This window comes from the organism of the source record quoted next, unplaced genomic scaffold (genome assembly GCF_019419815.1).
Source record: "Pyrus x bretschneideri cultivar Hongxiangsu unplaced genomic scaffold, Pyrus_bretschneideri_v1 Contig122, whole genome shotgun sequence".
In the NCBI taxonomy this organism is placed as follows: Eukaryota; Viridiplantae; Streptophyta; class Magnoliopsida; order Rosales; family Rosaceae; genus Pyrus; species Pyrus x bretschneideri.
Window position 1 is genome coordinate 247048 of NW_025999416.1, and position 19236 is coordinate 266283.

The 19236-nt window shown below is 34.6% G+C and overlaps 3 protein-coding genes across 3 annotated transcripts; 2 read left to right on the plus strand and 1 right to left on the minus strand.

The window, feature by feature from the left end:
- Positions 1-291: 291 nt before the first annotated feature.
- Positions 292-2662, plus strand: LOC125474630 (very-long-chain aldehyde decarbonylase CER1-like). The gene is made up of 5 exons (XM_048578556.1): positions 292-460; positions 774-997; positions 1148-1322; positions 1371-1635; positions 2445-2662. Exons 1-5 carry the CDS (start codon positions 401-403, stop codon positions 2645-2647), a joined length of 927 nt encoding a protein of 308 aa, XP_048434513.1. The 5' UTR covers positions 292-400; the 3' UTR covers positions 2648-2662.
- Positions 2663-9010: 6348 nt separating this feature from the next.
- On the plus strand, positions 9011-11112 carry LOC125474631 (very-long-chain aldehyde decarbonylase CER1-like). The gene is made up of 4 exons (XM_048578557.1): positions 9011-9532; positions 9651-9758; positions 10752-10952; positions 11059-11112. The coding sequence occupies exons 1-4, from the start codon at positions 9146-9148 to the stop codon at positions 11110-11112; spliced, it is 750 nt and encodes a 249-aa protein (XP_048434514.1). The 5' UTR covers positions 9011-9145.
- Positions 11113-11147: 35 nt separating this feature from the next.
- LOC103929757 (very-long-chain aldehyde decarbonylase CER1-like) lies at positions 11148-17492 on the minus strand. The gene is made up of 10 exons (XM_048578545.1): positions 17330-17492; positions 16791-17014; positions 16411-16640; positions 15386-15605; positions 13536-13911; positions 13310-13417; positions 12117-12317; positions 11918-12010; positions 11642-11815; positions 11148-11559 (listed from the first exon to the last, which is right to left on the minus strand). The coding sequence occupies exons 1-10, from the start codon at positions 17387-17389 to the stop codon at positions 11377-11379; spliced, it is 1869 nt and encodes a 622-aa protein (XP_048434502.1). The 5' UTR covers positions 17390-17492; the 3' UTR covers positions 11148-11376.
- Positions 17493-19236: the final 1744 nt, after the last annotated feature.

A 19236-nucleotide genomic window follows, 5' to 3' on the forward strand; every position in this document is an offset into this window, starting at 1 on the left:
TCACCGATTTTTTCAACATTTTCGGCAAAAAAGGAATGCTAGACAGACTAAATTTGTAGATAAAATTTTATAAACTCAATAATATGGAAGTTGATGATTAGATTATGACTTACGCGTTAATAAACGGGTTCATTCCTATTGATGACACATAATTTAATTTGTAAATTTAGTCTATAAATTTAGTCTTCCTAGCATTATCTGACAAAATATCTGAATGGAATTAAAAACCTTGCATTTTAGGCACGGCTACGCACATAATAAATGAACATAATCATTGTTCCAACTTCGCAACAAAAACTCTCATGTGGCATCGACAAACTACTATATATGCACATACCCAAAGCTAAAACTGTGTCAACGTGCAAAGCAGCCAGCTTTATTAGCAAAGAAGACAAAAGATATGGCTACTACTCCCGGAATTCTCACCGACTGGCCATGGACTCCTCTTGGAAGCTTTAAGGTCTCCTCTTCTACAAACCCTAGCTCCCACCCTCTCTCTCTCTCTCTCTCTCTCTCGTACCTACAATGCCACACACCGAAAATTTTAAAATGGACCGCCCCATAGTATGAACGAGGTAAATGAACAACTGGTATGCGAGGCCAATAATGCAATGGTTCTGAGCAATCAAGAATCTCGATGCATGCTATGCTCCAGTCCATACTAGAAAACTTTGTTACCTCCCCCGTTAAGATTTTTATTGTATATACATTATCGATACATGATATACTTTGATGTACTAATAACTTAAAGTTTGTGATATTGGGGTTTTCAGCATGTGGTCGTGGCTCCTTGGATCATTCATGGTGCATACTCGTATTTCGTTAACGATGAGAAAGATAAAGATCTATCTTATTTCCTCATATTTCCATTTATGCTGTGGAGGTTTCTCCACAACCAGTTATGGATCTCTCTTTCTCGATATCGGACGGCCAAGGGCAATGGCCGGATTGTTGACAAGGGTCTTGAATTCGAGCAAGTCGACAGAGAAAGAAACTGGTACCTATAAAGAACTACATCAGTCGACAGCGGATTCTTAGCTAAAAGATGCGCTGCCTGATTACAATCTCAGAAAGATGTCTTATAACCAATCCATTTAAATGTTTTTAATTATATCTTCTTCTTCTTTTAATTTTTCGTTGGGTGTAGGGATGATCAAATATTGTTCAATGCAATTCTATTCTATCTGGGGAGACACTTACCTGGGGCTGTAAACCTGCCATTTTGGAGGACAGATGGAGTTATTCTAACGATTCTACTTCATGCCGGTCCAGTGGAGTTTCTCTATGTTGGAACCCCCAGTCCCACATCGGACAGAGGGAGAAGAGAAGAGTGCTTTAAATAGAAATAACCCTCTCTAACTAACATCGAGGCTTTTTGTGATAAAACCCCACACCTGAGGATTGTGCAGGTGGTTAAGTGGGGACAGTATCGGTGTTGTTGGAGTGGGCCCTCGGCCCGTCAACCTGAAAATTTCTACATGGTATCAGAGCCAGGAGGCGGGCCCGTACTGCCACGTTATTGGGTGGGTCCCCGTTGGCCCCGCGTGATTGTCCACAGAGCACTTCACCACCATTTCCTATACTCTCGCTACCACTCACATCACCATTCCTCCATTGTCGCTGAGCCAATCACTTGTAAGAAAATTATCCAGATAACCCCCTCCAGTTAATTAGTAGTATACTTCACTTTCTCTTGGTACGTGAAAGTGTTCACACATTTCTTGTGTGAAGCAGTTTTCTGCTCTTTTTAAGAAAATATATGGGGGAGAGAAGCCGGAGAGTCGTGTAAAAATAGAGGGATTGAGAAAAAGAGAGAAAACATGATAGTGGAGACAGGTTTATATTTTTATTATTATTTTTTAAATTAGAAATATATTATAAAGATATGTGGGTGAGGGAAGAAATAAAGAATTTAGTTTATGTAAAATTACATTACTATCTATAATTTTATTTTGTGATATATGACCAAATTGTCTTTACATTCTCTTTTGATAGACAAAGCAGATTTCGTTAATAGGTAAGTAGCATATGCCTGCACACAAACACTTTGTGTGTGAGTATTTTTTTTTTTTTTTTTAAAATGGGAAGGATAAAGGGAGAGAGGGAGAACGTGGAAGTGAGAGTGGGAAGAAGTTTTTGTTTTTTATTTTTTATTTTTTATTTTTTAATATTAGATATATGCTAAAATCATATGTAGATGAGACTTAAATAGAAAAACAATAAATTTTGATTTTGTGAAATGACATTATTGTCCACAACGTTTTTGTTAAGATAGAAAATTAAATGGTCTTTTTCACCATCTTTTAGTTGATAAAAAAAGATTTTGTTAATACATAGTTTAGATTTAGATGTATGTGAAATGATATAAACAGAAAATCAATGTGAAATGATATAACAGAAAATAATTGTTTTGATTGTATATTTTTGTTTGATGTATCGTGCAGCTGTGATTCACCCATTTGCGGAGCACATCTTATATTTCACACTCTTTGCTATACCATTGATGACAACTATACTCACCGGAACATCTTCTATCGTAAGCTTTGCTGGTTATGCAACTTATATCGACTTTATGAACAACATGGGACATTGCAATTTTGAGCTCATTCCAAAGTGGCTCTTCACTATTGTCCCTCCTCTCAAGTAGGTCTGGCAAACGGGTCGTGTCTATCGTGTTCGTGTCGTTTTCGTGTAACACCTGTTATCTTAACGGGTCGTGTCGTGTCACACCCGTTATCTTAACGGGTCCTTAACAGGTCGTGTCACTTTACCCAACGGGTAAAGTGACCCGACCCGTTATGACCCGTTATGACCTGTTAAGAAAAAAATATATTTTTTTAAAATTTGCACATACCACACATTGCCACATAAATATTACTTCAAAACATTAAAACATTTCTCGTTCAAGTACTATATCTACACTCGAAAATAAAAGCCTAATAAAAAAAATAATACATACACTACTAATATATTACAAATATTAAATGTGCAAGGATAAAGAGTTTTTGTTTTTAAGATTGTAAGTCTTTCTCAAAAGTTTACACCTCCATTTACAAAATCTTCAATTTACATCGATCATCATGAAATTGTATTCAATTTATACCTACATCTATATAATTATTATAGTTTTTACTTTTTAGGGATATAAAATTATTAAATTAATGTATATAATTATTAATATTATAGTTGATTCATACTTTTATTAAGTATATAAATTATAACATAAGATTTTGTGATATCCACATCCACTAGTGTAAATATTTTAAATTGAAGATCAAATTCATTCTTTGTATTCATATAGGGTTAAGGAGTGTAGCTGTAAAAATTCATCAAAATCAGAGTTAAATAACCGTTAAATCTTGATTTTTCGTTTATAACCGTCGAAAAGCTTTGTCCCGTTACTTGATCTCTGAATGGTTTTTTTTTTGTGATTTTTTGCTGATGTGATCTCCAAGCATATACAAACAATTTTGACGGTTTGGATCGTTGAAATTAGTTTTGGAGAATTCGTAAAACGATAGATTGACTAACACTTAGAGTTTATTTATACTTTTATTAAGTATAACATAAGATTTTGCGGTATCCACTTGTGTAAATATTTTAAATTGAAGATCGAATTCATTCATTGTATTCATATAGGGTCAAGGAGTGTAGTTATAAAAAATCATCAAAATCGGAGTTAAAATAACTGTTAAATCGTGATTTTTCGTTTATAACCATTGAAAAGCTTTGTCCCGTTACTTGATCTCTGAATGTTTTTTTTTTGTGATTTTTTGCTGATGTGATCTCCAAGCATATACAAACAATTTTGACGGTTTGGATCGTTGAAATTAGTTTTGGAGAATTCGTAAAACGATAGATTGACTAATACTTAGAGTTTATTTATACTTTCATTAAGTATAACATAAGATTTTGTGGTATCCACTTGTGTAAATATTTTAAATTGAAGATCGAATTCATTCATTGTATTCATATAGGGTCAAGGAGTGTAGTTATAAAAAATCATCAAAATCGGAGTTATAATAACCGTTAAATCGTGATTTTTCGTTTATAACCGTTGAAAAGCTTTGTCCCGTTACTTGATCTCTGAATGTTTTTTTTTTGTGATTTTTTGCTGATGTGATCTCCAAGCATATACAAACAATTTTGACGGTTTGGATCGTTGAAATTAGTTTTGGAGAATTCGTAAAACGATAGATTGACTAACACTTAGAGTTTATTTATACTTTTATTAAGTATAACATAAGATTTTGCGGTATCCACTTGTGTAAATATTTTAAATTGAAGATCGAATTCATTCATTGTATTCATATAGGGTCAAGGAGTGTAGTTATAAAAAATCATCAAAATCGGAGTTAAAATAACCGTTAAATCGTGATTTTTCGTTTATAACCGTTGAAAAGCTTTGTCCCGTTACTTGATCTCTGAATGTTTTTTTTTTTGTGATTTTTTGCTGATGTGATCTCCAAGCATATACAAACAATTTTGACGGTTTGGATCGTTGAAATTAGTTTTGGAGAATTCGTAAAACGATAGATTGACTAATACTTAGAGTTTATTTATACTTTTATTAAGTATAACATAAGATTTTGCGGTATCCACTTGTGTAAATATTTTAAATTGAAGATCGAATTCATTCATTGTATTCATATAGGGTCAAGGAGTGTAGTTATAAAAAATCATCAAAATCGGAGTTAAAATAACCGTTAAATCGTGATTTTTCGTTTATAACCGTTGAAAAGCTTTGTCCCGTTACTTGATCTCTGAATGTTTTTTTTTTTTGTGATTTTTTGCTGATGTGATCTCCAAGCATATACAAACAATTTTGACGGTTTGGATCGTTGAAATTAGTTTTGGAGAATTCGTAAAACGATAGATTGACTAACACTTAGAGTTTATTTATACTTTCATTAAGTATAACATAAGATTTTGTGTTATCCACTTGTGTAAATATTTTAAATTGAAGATTGAATTCATTCATTGTATTCATATAGGGTCAAGGAGTGTAGTTATAAAAAATCATCAAAATCGGAGTTAAAATAACCGTTAAATCGTGATTTTTCGTTTATAACCGTTGAAAAGCTTTGTCCCGTTACTTGATCTCTGAATGTTTTTTTTTTGTGATTTTTTGTGATGTGATCTCCAAGCATATACAAACAATTTTGACAGTTTGGATTGTTGAAATAGTTTTGGAGAATTCGTATGCCATCAATCAAGTTCCGTGTCTGTGTGTGTATATATATATATATTTATTAAGTAGATTTAAATCTATTTATTTTGTACGTATAAATTATAATTGACTGGTACACGGAATAGTATATACATCACGTGTCACGTGTGTAATTATAAAAATAGTGAGATATGTCATGAGAGTCATGTGTGTGATAAAAAGTTAATAACTTAAAAAAAAAAAAAATTTCTCATCACTTCTATTAATTTTCATTTTTCCCTCTCTTTTTTGTTTCCTTTTCAACTTTTTCTTATACTTTTCACTTTTCCCTCCAACATCTTTCCCTAATTCCCTCACTTTTTTGTTTCATTTTCAACTTTTCTTAACATTTTCATTTTCCCTCCATTTTTTTTTTCAAAAAGAGCGGCACGTTGTGTGACATCCCGTCCCGGAATTATTGAAACGTACGTGTGAAATTACCATTTTACCCCTAGTTTGTTTTTGTTATGTTTTGGTTGTTTTGTGTGGTGTTGGCCTGAGTTGGACCACACACACACACACCTTGTCCCTATCTCTTTCTCAGTCTCCTTCCCTGTCCCTCTCTCTCTCTCCCGAGTCTCTATCCTTCCTCTTCCTTTTGAAAGTGTACGGACACACACACAACTACCCTAAAACATCACAGATCGAGGGATCCAAGACCACCATCGTGCTTGTGAGGCTGAGAGGAGTCCAGTGATGCCATTTTCAGGTAAGAACTTCGACGTTTTCACGTCGATATCGCCATGTCCGTTTTGAACACTGTTCATGCAAAGTTATTCTAGCTTGTTTTTGGGATTTTGAAGCTTGTAGTTGTGTTTGTGAGGTTCCCAGGAGCTTGGGAGTGCTTCGTTGGACAAATTTGGACGTCGGGAAAGCTTGGTTCGAAGTTGGCCGAGTTTTGGAGCTTTGGACAGGTATAATCTTGTAGTTTTAGGCCTTAAAACTTGTAGGATCGTGTTCTACTAGCTCTAAGGTTGATTTTGGTGCAAGAAACGTGAAAAAAGGTGGAAAAACGAGCGAGTTATGGCGAGTTGCAGGTTTTCCGGCGATGGCGCCGGCGACGGCGACGGCGCCGGCGAGAGGGACTGGCCGGAGAAGAAAGGGGAATATTCCGTTGAGTTTAACGGAATATTCCTAACGGACGTTGACGTCGTCAGTTTAGGGTTAACGGAATATTCCTTCAGTTCAACGGAATATTCCTGACGGCGTCACTTGACGCCGTCAGTGTGCCTGGCACGTGGCCGCGCGTGGGGGCACGTGGCCGCGCGTGGGGGCGCGTGGGTCCGTGCCTGTTTTGGCGCGTGAGGGCGCGTGGGAAGTCCAAAAATTATTTTAAAAATATGGGTGTGATCGTGAGGTTGTGTAGATCACGTTGGTATATTCATTTGTCCATTTTGAGCAATGTATGAGAAGTTATTTTGAACGGACGGTTATGTGCTTTAAAGTTAACGTTTTTATAGTTAATTCGCATATAGGTGACACGTATCCCGAGGACGAGCGTGCACATTCGAGGCAGGGGGGCTACGACCCTTCCACATACCAGTGAGTGGGCTTTTGTTTCCGTATATACCTATATACATATAAATTCCCAGAAATTAGTATAAATGCTTCATTATATGCCGTTCTTTTTATATAATTGATGGTGATGCATGATTAGTGGCATATACGTTTAATTATATATTCAATTATGCATATGTCATATATATATATGTTGGTGCTGTGGAGGCATAGGTAAGTGCCAGGTAAGCGTTATTTAACGATTGCATTAAATAGTGGTTAGAGATGCTTAGAGAGCTCATAACCTGCACCCCCGGTGTTAGTGCTCCCGCCCAGAGTAGGGCACAGTCCTTCACGTGTTGTTCACCTCCCGCACCACACGCTCAGCTTGAATCCAAGTTAGGTGCACAGTCCTGTCGTACAGACCACTATCGGTGGTTCCGACTCGTAGGTGACCCGCGATTATTCGCACAGCCTTCACGTAATCGTAGCACTAGAGCGTTCATATGTATTACACCCAGGCCTGTCGTACAGACCACTATAGGTGGTTCCGACTCGTGGGCAGGTTTAGTGATTTAGTTGAGATTTGAGCTCTAGATTCAGCCGTACAGGTCACTTAGGGGACTCCGGCTGCCAGTTTATTATGCTATTGATGAGATTTATACCTGAGCACATGCATGATATTATGAGGTTTTGTGATGGCATACCTGCGAGCATGATTGGCATACCCTTGAGCATGACTTGGCATATCTACGTATATGTGTTTATTTTCTGGGAAGTATACAGGTTTTACGGCGAGGGGTTAGAATGTATTTTATGAATTGGTTTTCAAAGAATTTGTTTTTGCCCACTCACGCTTTTGTTTTACGCCCCTCCAGGTTCTAGTAGCTTAGCGGGTTTAGTGGTTTTCCCGGAGGACGTCCCGGCATTCTGACAGACACTCACCTACGTAGGGTCACCTTCGGGTGCACTATTGTTGTATCGTTTCTTTTGGACTGCTGTAGGCTTAAAGCTCTGAATTCAGCGTCTTACTTTCGCTAGCACATACTTTATCACATTATATTTGCTAGTTTTAAATTATTCGTACTTTTATATTACTGTTTTTAGCTTCCGCACTGTGCACATGGCTACGTCACTTCCACGTGACGGCCAGCATGCCCTGATCTCGGTTGGGGTGTGTCAGTTTGGTATCAGAGCTTAGGTTTGGCAGTCATGTGTCTTTTGTGAGTATTCTAATGGTTTTGGTGCCTTCTGTCAGAATTATGCCGCCTCGTCGGGAACCACGTCGTTCATATGAGTCTAGTTTCCCCGATATCACTCAGCTGGGGGAAGCTATATCTACCGCTATCCAGGCAGCTATCCGCCCTCCCTAGAGGACTCCTCTGGAGACTATGTATAATCTGAAATTGGATAAGTTCCACGGTCACGAGGGGCACGAGGGCGCGGAGCGTTGGTTAGAGCATATTGAGAAGACTTTCCGAGTGTTGAACAATCAGGGGAATCTTCCTGTTGAGAGGTGGGTCGAGACGACCTCATGGTTTCTGGGTACGGAGTCTGCATCCTGGTGGGAGCAGGAGCTTCGTAGTTTGACTCCAGCCGAGAAGACTGACTGGAATGTTTTCATTAGGTTATTTAAGAGGAGATTTGTGCCCCCAGAGTACATCGATCGCAAGAAACAGGAATTCACTGAGTTGAAACAGCGGAAGATGTCTGCGAACGAGTACTATCGGAAGTTCACCGACTTATCTCGCTACCACCCTGAGATTGCTAGTAATCCAGCGGAGATGCTTCGTCCAAGAATCTTGGTCCAACCAAGATCATTATGTATGTATAAATTTGTGGGTTTAGTTATTTATTAGTTTATATGAATAATTTCTTGCTTATGTGTTTATATGAGAAGTGCCGACAAGAAGTAGTTTATTTTATTTTATTTTATTTTATTTTTATTTTTTATGAATACATCAATATTTTTACAATAAGAGGAGAAGAAGTTTGGCTAAATTATATAATGAGTATGCAAACTTGGTATCAAATTCACAATCCATGAAATTCGAACTTAAAACATTTCACTTCCAAATAAAGAAGAATACCATCAGACCGTAGTAATGAGTGATAAGATGTAGTCTTTTAGTTACATAGATCTATTGACAATTTTGTATTGTTTTGGAACAAAGTAAAATAATACAAAATTGTCAATTCACAAACACCTAATCTTAAAACAAACAGAACAGCAACCTTAGACTTAAGTATAAATGAGAAAAGAAACCCTACTTCGTATCCTACAAAGAAAAAAAAAAAAAAAAAAACTCTAAAACATATAATACTAAAATACCTTTACATAATCAAATGACTAAATACCCAATTAAATTTCGTCACCAATTTTTAAATCTTTTTAGGTACTAATGATAGTTCTCTCTGTATTTAATTAAAAATTTTGACATGCATTGCAGATACCATTCTTTGCACCACACGCAATTCAGGACCAATTACTGTCTCTTCATGCCAATCTACGACTACGTATATGGCACCATGGACAAATCAAGCGATCCACTTTATGAAACTTCACTCAAGAGGGAGGAGGAATCGCCAGATGTCCTCCATCTAACCCATCTAACCACACCCGAGTCCATCTATCATCTACCCCTAGGATTTGCTGCCTTAGCGTCTAGGCCCTACACAAGGAAGTGGTACTTGTCGCTGATGTGGCCAGTGACATTGTGGTCTATGATGATAACTTGGATCCACGGCCGTACATTTGTTGTCGACAGGCACCGCTTTGACAAGCTCAGATTACAGACTTGGGCTATTCCCAAGTACAGTTTGCAAGTGAGGCCCCATCCTTAATTACTCTATGAAATTTGGTTGTACTTGTGTTTCTTGCTATTATTATTATCATTATTATATTTAATGAGATCTGATTTAATTTGTTATTTGTAAATTTCAGTACTTTGTGCAATGGCAAAATGAAGCTATCAATGGTTTGATTGAGGACGCCATACTTGAAGCAGAGGAAAAGGGTGTCAAGGTTTTAAGCCTCGGTCTCTTAAATCAGGTAATTAAAAAAATCTAAAACCTCAATGTTTGGTAAAACAAAAAAAAATAAACAAATTAATTAATTAAAAAAAAACTAATGTTAATGACAATAGAAAAGCAGAAACATGGTCTACCATGTTTCTAAAAAAGTGTTTTTTTATCAAAGCGTAATAATTAGTGTCCATTTAATGAAATTTTTAAATGTTAACTATATCTCCACTTATTTTACAAAATTATAATCATTTTCTCTATATTATTCTCTTTGACAATTATTATCTTACATTAATTACTATATTCTTTTTAATTATTTTATATATTTACAATAGTTTATACAAAAGTTCACCAAACACACAAACACTATTTTTCTGTTAAAAGCATTTTTACAAAAAAAAAAAAAAGAAAAAAGAAAAGTTTACGAAACACTCAACAATTTTATTTTACAGCTGTCTTTTTTCACAGCACAGCAAAAACAATTTTTTTTAAGAAGCACATAAATACTAAACTAGTCCTAAGTCTCTTGTTCAATCAGAAGTTAATTAATTTTACCAAAATCCTCACTTCCAAATAAATAATAGAATTGGGATGGATAATATATCTCAAATATTCGTCAGTGTATTTATATCTATATATAAATAATATTGGTTAATGCATGGTCTATTGAGAAGTAATTGTCTATGTAGTTGGGTACTCTAAATTTTAGTTCACTGATGGTCCAACCCATATGGTACCAAGTCGGTAACGTCATCATTTGTCTGGCGCATTTAGAGATTCTGTCACTTCACTGTTGATTTGTCGATTGTCAAAAATTGATATGCAATGTAGCTTTCTGATTCAATATGCATATTATATAAATAGAAATATAATACATGATTACTGAGAACCCATTTTGTATAAATCTCTCTCCTTGAATTAGGACCACATTTATTACTGCGCACTGTATTTATTTCCAATTTTATCTATTCAAATTTCAAACACTTGTTTATTTATTTAATTTCCATATATGTATATGAAGGGTGAGGATTTGAATAGATACGACGGTCTCTACGTTCAAAGGCATCCACACCTAAAAATCCAGCTGGTGGATGGAAGTAGCTTGGCTGTGGCAGTAATCCTAAACAGCATTCCAAAAGAGACAACCCAAGTTGTTCTTAGAGGCAAACTCACAAAGGTTGCTTATGCCATTGCCCATGCTTTGAGCCAGAAGGGTGTCCAGGTAAACATATACATATCATGCAGTCATGTTGGCATGTCGTGTCTAATCCCTTGTAAGTAAGATTATGTTTCCTCATATCTTCTAACCTAAATTGTAAATCTCTCAGGTAGCTACATTATATATATACATACTTTGGTATATTAAAACCACCAAGTATTAACAAAAGATCAATAACGATCAAATTTTCCCCGTGAATAGTTCCAAAGTGATATCCATTTATATAATATAGAAATACTCATAAACAACAATATGATACAATGATAACATCTAGCTAGCTGTTTATAGAAATATAGCAAGCATTACCACATTATAACGCAACTGAAACAAGGGATAATCATGCATAAATATTATAAGATAGATGTGCACTAAGTAACTTTTTTTTTTCTTTTTCTTTTTCTTTTTTTTTTAAATATTAATCTGCAGATCACTGAATTTTGGTGTGAATGGTACTGGTCGTCAGAGGCTGAAACCCATGCACAAGACTTGCTTGCCAAACTTTGTCGATGTTGGACATGGTGTAACCACAGTCATGCTCCTTCCAACCTTCCAAGGCATGCACTATTCCTGCTACTCGCGATGCACTCATCACCCTTCTTGGCAACCAGTTCTGTCGTCGCATAAAAAGATAGGTTTAGCATTTAGGGTTTATAGTTTCGGGAAAAATGATGAATAAGTGAATAAAGCTTTACCTCGCAAGCGTGAACATTCTCAAAAGATGTGGGAGTCTTCATTGCTGGAGTGTAGTGATAGAAGCAGTCCTTGCGCAATTTTTTGGGTGGGAATTGTGAGAAGGGAACAAATAATGTTCCTTTTGGTGCACGCATCTGTTCTTTCTCGGTCAGTCCATCACCCACTAACCATATCTGCAAATTAATCAATTGGCATTAAATATTATCCAAAATATAAATAAAGATATTTAAATAGATAAAGAGAATTTAGAATTCGGAAAATGCAACAGTTGATACCTTTTGGGCATAACTTTTTGCAACAACCAAATTACTTTCAGTGCCTAGTGATTTGGTGAGCTTCAAATACTCAGTCTGATATAATGTAGCTACCTGAGAGATTTACAATTTAGGTTAGAAGATATGAGAAAACATAATCTTACTTACAAGGGATTAGACACGACATGCCAACATGACTGCATGATATGTATATGTTTACCTGGACACCCTTCTGGCTCAAAGCATGGGCAATGGCATAAGCAACCTTTGTGAGTTTGCCTCTAAGAAAAACTTGGGTTGTCTCTTTTGGAATGCTGTTTAGGATTACTGCCACAGCCAAGCTACTTCCATCCACCACCTGGATTTTTAGGTGTGGATGCCTTTGAATGTAGAGACCGCCGTATCTATTCAAATCCTCACCCTTCATATACATATATGGAAATTAAATAAATAAACAACTGTTTGAAATTTGAATAGATAAAATTGGAAATAAATACAGTGCGCAGTAATAAATGTGGTCCTAATTCAAGGAGAGAGATTTATACAAAATGGGTTCTCAGTAATCATGTATTATATTTCTATTTATATAATATGCATATTGAATCAGAAAGCTACATTGCATATCAATTTTTGACAATCGACAAATCAACAGTGAAGTGACAGAATCTCTAAATGCGCCAGACAAATGATGACGTTACCGACTTGGTACCATATGGGTTGGACCATCAGTGAACTAAAATTTAGAGTACCCAACTACATAGACAATTACTTCTCAATAGACCATGCATTAACCAATATTATTTATATATAGATATAAATACACCGACAAATATTTGAGATATATTATCCATCCCAATTCTATTATTTATTTGGAAGTGAGGATTTTGGTAAAATTAATTAACTTCTGATTGAACAAGAGACTTAGGACTAGTTTAGTATTGGTGTGCTTCTTAAAAAAAATTGTTTTTGCTGTGCTGTGAAAAAAGACAGCTGTAAAATAAAATTGTTGAGTGTTTCGTAAACTTTTTTTTTTTTTTTGTAAAAATGCTTTTAACAGAAAAATAGTGTTTGTGTGTTTGGTGAACTTTTGTATAAACTATTGTAAATATATAAAATAATTAAAAAGAATATAGTAATTAATGTAATATAATAATTGTCAAAGAGAATAATATAGAGAAAATGATTATAATTTTGTAAAATAAGTGGAGATATAGTTAACATTTAAAAATTTCATTAAATGGACACTGATTATTATGCTTTGATAAAAAAAAAAACACTTTTTTAGAAACATGGTAGACCATGTTTCTGCTTTTCTATTGTCATTAACATTAGTTTTTTTTTTAATTAATTAATTAATTTGTTTATTTTTTTTTTGTTTTACCAAACATTGAGGTTTTAGATTTTTTTAATTACCTGATTTAAGAGACCGAGGCTTAAAACCTTGACACCCTTTTCCTCTGCTTCAAGTATGGCGTCCTCAATCAAACCATTGATAGCTTCATTTTGCCATTGCACAAAGTACTGAAATTTACAAATAACAAATTAAATCAGATCTCATTAAATATAATAATGATAATAATAATAGCAAGAAACACAAGTACAACCAAATTTCATAGAGTAATTAAGGATGGGGCCTCACTTGCAAACTGTACTTGGGAATAGCCCAAGTCTGTAATCTGAGCTTGTCAAAGCGGTGCCTGTCGATAACAAATGTACGGCCGTGGATCCAAGTTATCATCATTGACCACAATGTCACAGGCCACATCAGCCACAAGTACCACGTCCTTGTGTAGGGCCTAGAGGCTAAGGCAGCAAATCCTAGCGGTAGATGATAGATGGACTCGGGTGTGGTTAGATGGGTTAGATGGAGGACATCTGGCGATTCCTCCTCCCTCTTGAGTGAAGTTTCATAAAGTGGATCGCTTGATTTGTCCATGGTGCCATATACGTAGTCGTAGATTGGCATGAAGAGACAGTAATTGGTCCTGAATTGCGTGTGGTGCAAAGAATGGTATCTGCAATGCATGTCAAAAATTTTAATTAAATACAGAGAGAACTATCATTAGTACCTAAAAAGACTTAAAAAATGGTGACGAAATTTAATTGGGTATTTAGTCATTTGATTATGTAAAGGTATTTTAGCATTATATGTTTTAGAGTTTTTTTTTTTTTTTTTTTTTTTTCTTTCTCTTCGTAGGATAAGAAGTAGGGTTTCTTTCTCATTTATATTTAAGTCTAAGGTTGCTGTTCTGTTTGTTTTAAGATTAGTGTTTGTGAATTGACAATTTTGTATTATTTTACTTTGTAACTAAAAGACTACATCTTATCACTCATTACTACGGTCTGATGGTATTCTTCTTTATTTGGAAGTGAAAAGTTTTAGGTTCGAATTTCATGGATTGTGAATTTGATACCAAGTTTGCCTACTCATTATATAATTTTGCCAAACTTCTTCTCCTCTTAATGTAAAAATATTGATGTATTCATAAAAAATAAAAATTAAATTAAATTAAATTAAAAAAACTACTTCTTGTCGGCACTTCTCATATAAACACATAAGCAAGAAATTATTCATATAAACTAATAAATAACTAAACCCACAAATTTATACATACATAATGATCTTGGTTGGACCAAGATTCTTGGTAACCAGTAAAATTTGGCAACTCGCTCAAACGTGGACAGTCAAACAAACACACGCAATAAGACTATAACAGTCTCTCACCGTGACAGAAATCTATTTTCAGGTAAAGACATTTATGGCCCGCCCGCCCACCCACCCATTTATTGGGCAATGTCCACAGTTCTATGCAGAAAAATGTTAAAGAGGCTGTTTTAAAATTAAGATTATTCATAAATTTTTTGTTATCTTACATTTTGGCGTCAATTTTTATTTTAATTTCATAAAATATTGTGCTAAAAATATAAAAAGATAAATTCTATAGAGAGTCTCATTTGCATTTCTTTTCTATCTAATAAATGAAAAATTCAAAAAAAATCTCTACATATTTTTCTAAGTAACGGGTAATCAAATGATAAATTATGTGCCATAATAAAAGTAGATAAAATAATATACTTTTCGTGTACATTAAAAATGTATTATTTACTTTACATATATTACGTAGAGTATCTTTTGAATGTATGTTACTTGAAAAAATCTGTAGAGATTCACAGTATTGTTGTGAGACTTATTAAATTGCTTGCGTAGACATTTTGTACGGCACTTGGATGAGATCAGAGATTCGGTGTATATATGTACCATAATTATTCCTCGCGTTATAAAACGATTTCGGTTTTTTATTTTCTTGTGATATTTCTTACAAAAGCAATAAATAACATTAGGACCAGAATAATTTTCAATAAAACTGTGCAAATTTATTATTACTAATTATGTGTATGACATATGCATATTTCCAAGACTCGTATAAAATAATTTTTCCCTATAACCAGTTGTATAAAAATAGTAAATGAGGGCAAAGCGGGACTTACGATGGGGTGTAAAGGAGATACTTGAGAGGAGGGAAAATAGTGAAGAGCCACTTTGGAATGAGCTCAAAATTGCAATGTCCCATGTTGTTCATAAAGTCGATATAAGTTGCATAACCAGCAAAGCTTACGATAGAAGATGTTCCGGTGAGTATAGTTGTCATCAATGGTATAGCAAAGAGTGTGAAATATAAGATGTGCTCCGCAAATGGGTGAATCACAGCTGCACGATACATCAAACAAAAATATACAATCAAAACAATTATTTTCTGTTATATCATTTCACATTGATTTTCTGTTTATATCATTTCACATACATCTAAATCTAAACTATGTATTAACAAAATCTTTTTTTATCAACTAAAAGATGGTGAAAAAGACCATTTAATTTTCTATCTTAACAAAAACGTTGTGGACAATAATGTCATTTCACAAAATCAAAATTTATTGTTTTTCTATTTAAGTCTCATCTACATATGATTTTAGCATATATCTAATATTAAAAAATAAAAAATAAAAAATAAAAACAAAAACTTCTTCCCACTCTCACTTCCATGTTCTCCCTCTCTCCCTTTATCCTTCCCATTTAAAAAAAAAAAAAAATACTCACACACAAAGTGTTTGTGTGCAGGCATATGCTACTTACCTATTAACGAAATCTGCTTTGTCTATCAAAAGAGAATGTAAAGACAATTTGGTCATATATCACAAAATAAAATTATAGATAGTAATGTAATTTTACATAAACTAAATTCTTTATTTCTTCCCTCACCCACATATCTTTATAATATATTTCTAATTTAAAAAATAATAATAAAAATATAAACCTCTCTCCACTATCATGTTTTCTCTCTTTTTCTCAATCCCTCTATTTTTACACGACTCTCCGGCTTCTCTCCCCCATATATTTTCTTAAAAAGAGCAGAAAACTGCTTCACACAAGAAATGTGTGAACACTTTCACGTACCAAGAGAAAGTGAAGTATACTACTAATTAACTGGAGGGGGTTATCTGGATAATTTTCTTACAAGTGATTGGCTCAGTGACAATGGAGGAATGGTGATGTGAGTGGTAGCGAGAGTATAGGAAATGGTGGTGAAGTGCTCTGTGGAGCCAGTAGTAGAGAAACTCCACTGGACCGGCATGAAGTAGAATCGTTAGAATAACTCCATCTGTCCTCCAAAATGGCAGGTTTACAGCCCCAGGTAAGTGTCTCCCCAGATATAATAGAATTGCATTGAACAATATTTGATCATCCCTACACCCAACGAAAAATTAAAAGAAGAAGAAGATATAATTAAAAACATTTAAATGGATTGGTTATAAGACATCTTTCTGAGATTGTAATCAGGCAGCGCATCTTTTAGCTAAGAATCCGCTGTCGACTGATGTAGTTCTTTATAGGTACCAGTTTCTTTCTCTGTCGACTTGCTCGAATTCAAGACCCTTGTCAACAATCCGGCCATTGCCCTTGGCCGTCCGATATCGAGAAAGAGAGATCCATAACTGGTTGTGGAGAAACCTCCACAGCATAAATGGAAATATGAGGAAATAAGATAGATCTTTATCTTTCTCATCGTTAACAAAATACGAGTATGCACCATGAATGATCCAAGGAGCCACGACCACATGCTGAAAACCTCAATATCACAAACTTTAAGTTATTAGTACATCAAAGTATATTATGTATATATCGATAATGTATATACAATAAAAATCTTAACGGGGGAGGTAACAAAGTTTTCTAGTATGGACTGGAGCATAGCATGCATCGAGATTCTTGATTGCTCAGAGCCATTGCATTATTGGCCTCGCATACCAGTTGTTCATTCACCTCGTTCATACTATGGGGCGGTCCATTTTAAAATTTTCGGTGTGTGGCATTGTAGGTACGAGAGAGAGAGAGAGAGAGAGAGGGTGGGAGCTAGGGTTTGTAGAAGGGGAGACCTTAAAGCTTCCAAGAGGAGTCCATGGCCAGTCGGTGAGAATTCCGGGAGTAGTAGCCATATCTTTTGTCTTCTTTGCTAATAAAGCTGGCTGCTTTGCACGTTGACACAGTTTTAGCTTTGGGTATGTGCATATATAGTAGTTTGTCGATGCCACATGAGAGTTTTTGTTGCGAAGTTGGAACAATGATTATGTTTATTTATTATGTGCGTAGCCGTGCCTAAAATGCAAGGTTTTTAATTCCATTCAGATATTTTGTCAGATAATGCTAGGAAGACTAAATTTATAGACTAAATTTACAAATTAAATTATGTGTCATCAATAGGAATGAACCCGTTTATTAACGCGTAAGTCATAATCTAATCATCAACTTCCATATTATTGAGTTTATAAAATTTTGTCTACAAATTTAGTCTGTCTAGCATTCCTTTTTTGCCGAAAATGTTGAAAAAATCGGTGAAGATGTACGCAAAGTCCAATATCAAGGTGGCTGTAAAAGTGGTTATGGAGTTGGAGATAGGTTGTAAAAATTTATTATATGCAACGATGGTTGTAAGAAAATAATGGCACGCACTTGTCTTATATAATCTCATACACTATTTTATATTTTCATTGTATTATGTAAGAAAATAAAATACAAAGTTAATAGGGTAAGATTTAAACAGTTCTGTTTGTCGTATAGGGTAAGATTTAAACAGTTCTGTTTGTCGTGTTCGTATTATTTTTGTATCAAAAATATCATTTTAACAAATAGTGCCATGTCAAAACCTATTAGGTTAAAGGCTTTATAAATTTAAACCCAAACCCATCCGTTAAAATTGACAAGTAACTCGACTTTACCCGTTTGCACGAATTACGAACAACATAATATTACTTAATAAATAACCAAATGAAAAAACTTTGGGTTATACGAATATACTAAACATTAACATATGAATTCACAAGTTCTTTTTTATTCAACAATACAAACGACAATCATTTCATTTTGCACTACATATGTATATGTTACATAAATATTACTTCAAAACAAGTCTTTCAAGCAGTGTTCTAAAATTCAGTGGAGGAGTCAGAAATTTTTTTATGGGTGGGCTAGCTAAAAAAAATTACCTAAAATCAAATGATACATTTGTTTTTGCTACATACATATTGTATACAAAAATTTTAAGTTTAACTTCTGTATTTGTATACTTAAAATTTACTTGGTACGAACTCAACAAGCTTCGCATTTGCAAACCACAAAAATTACAATGAATCATCAAATTTACATATATTTAGATGCAAACACAATAAGAAGATAAAAAACTTGACGTCTCAATTACAATCACACAACTAGCACAAATCAAAACAATGAAAGGAGATGTGAAGGCAATCTTAAAAAAATTGATTGAAACTAATATAAAGCCCGCTGAATCAAAGCAGAATAATCTTAAACAAAATGGCATCACAATTTCCATGATAAGTTTTATATTTCTAGTTGTGCTAAATACTCAATAATTCTTCTTGTAGTTTTTTTTTTTTTTTGTCTATTATATTAGACTATGCACTAATATATATATATATATACATATGGTACAAACTCTCCGTAGCCTATGGTGTGGCTACGCCATTGGTGGTGGTTAACCACAAGGATGAAGCCACAATCCGGAGAAAACCTGAAAAAAAGGATTTGGCGGGCGCCAAAGCGATGTTGGGCGGCCAAGGTAGGCGATTAGGCATCCTAGTCGGTCTTGGTGTTTCAGTCGGATTATTTAATTTGAAATCAATTTTTTTTTTTCTAGTTTTTCAAACTTAAGAAAGGATGAATGGAGAGCTGCAATTGGTTCCAACGACGAAGAAGAGATCAAGGAAGAATAAGAGTTCCCACCCCATGCGACCTCTCAACTTTCATCTCTTTTTTTTTGCTATTG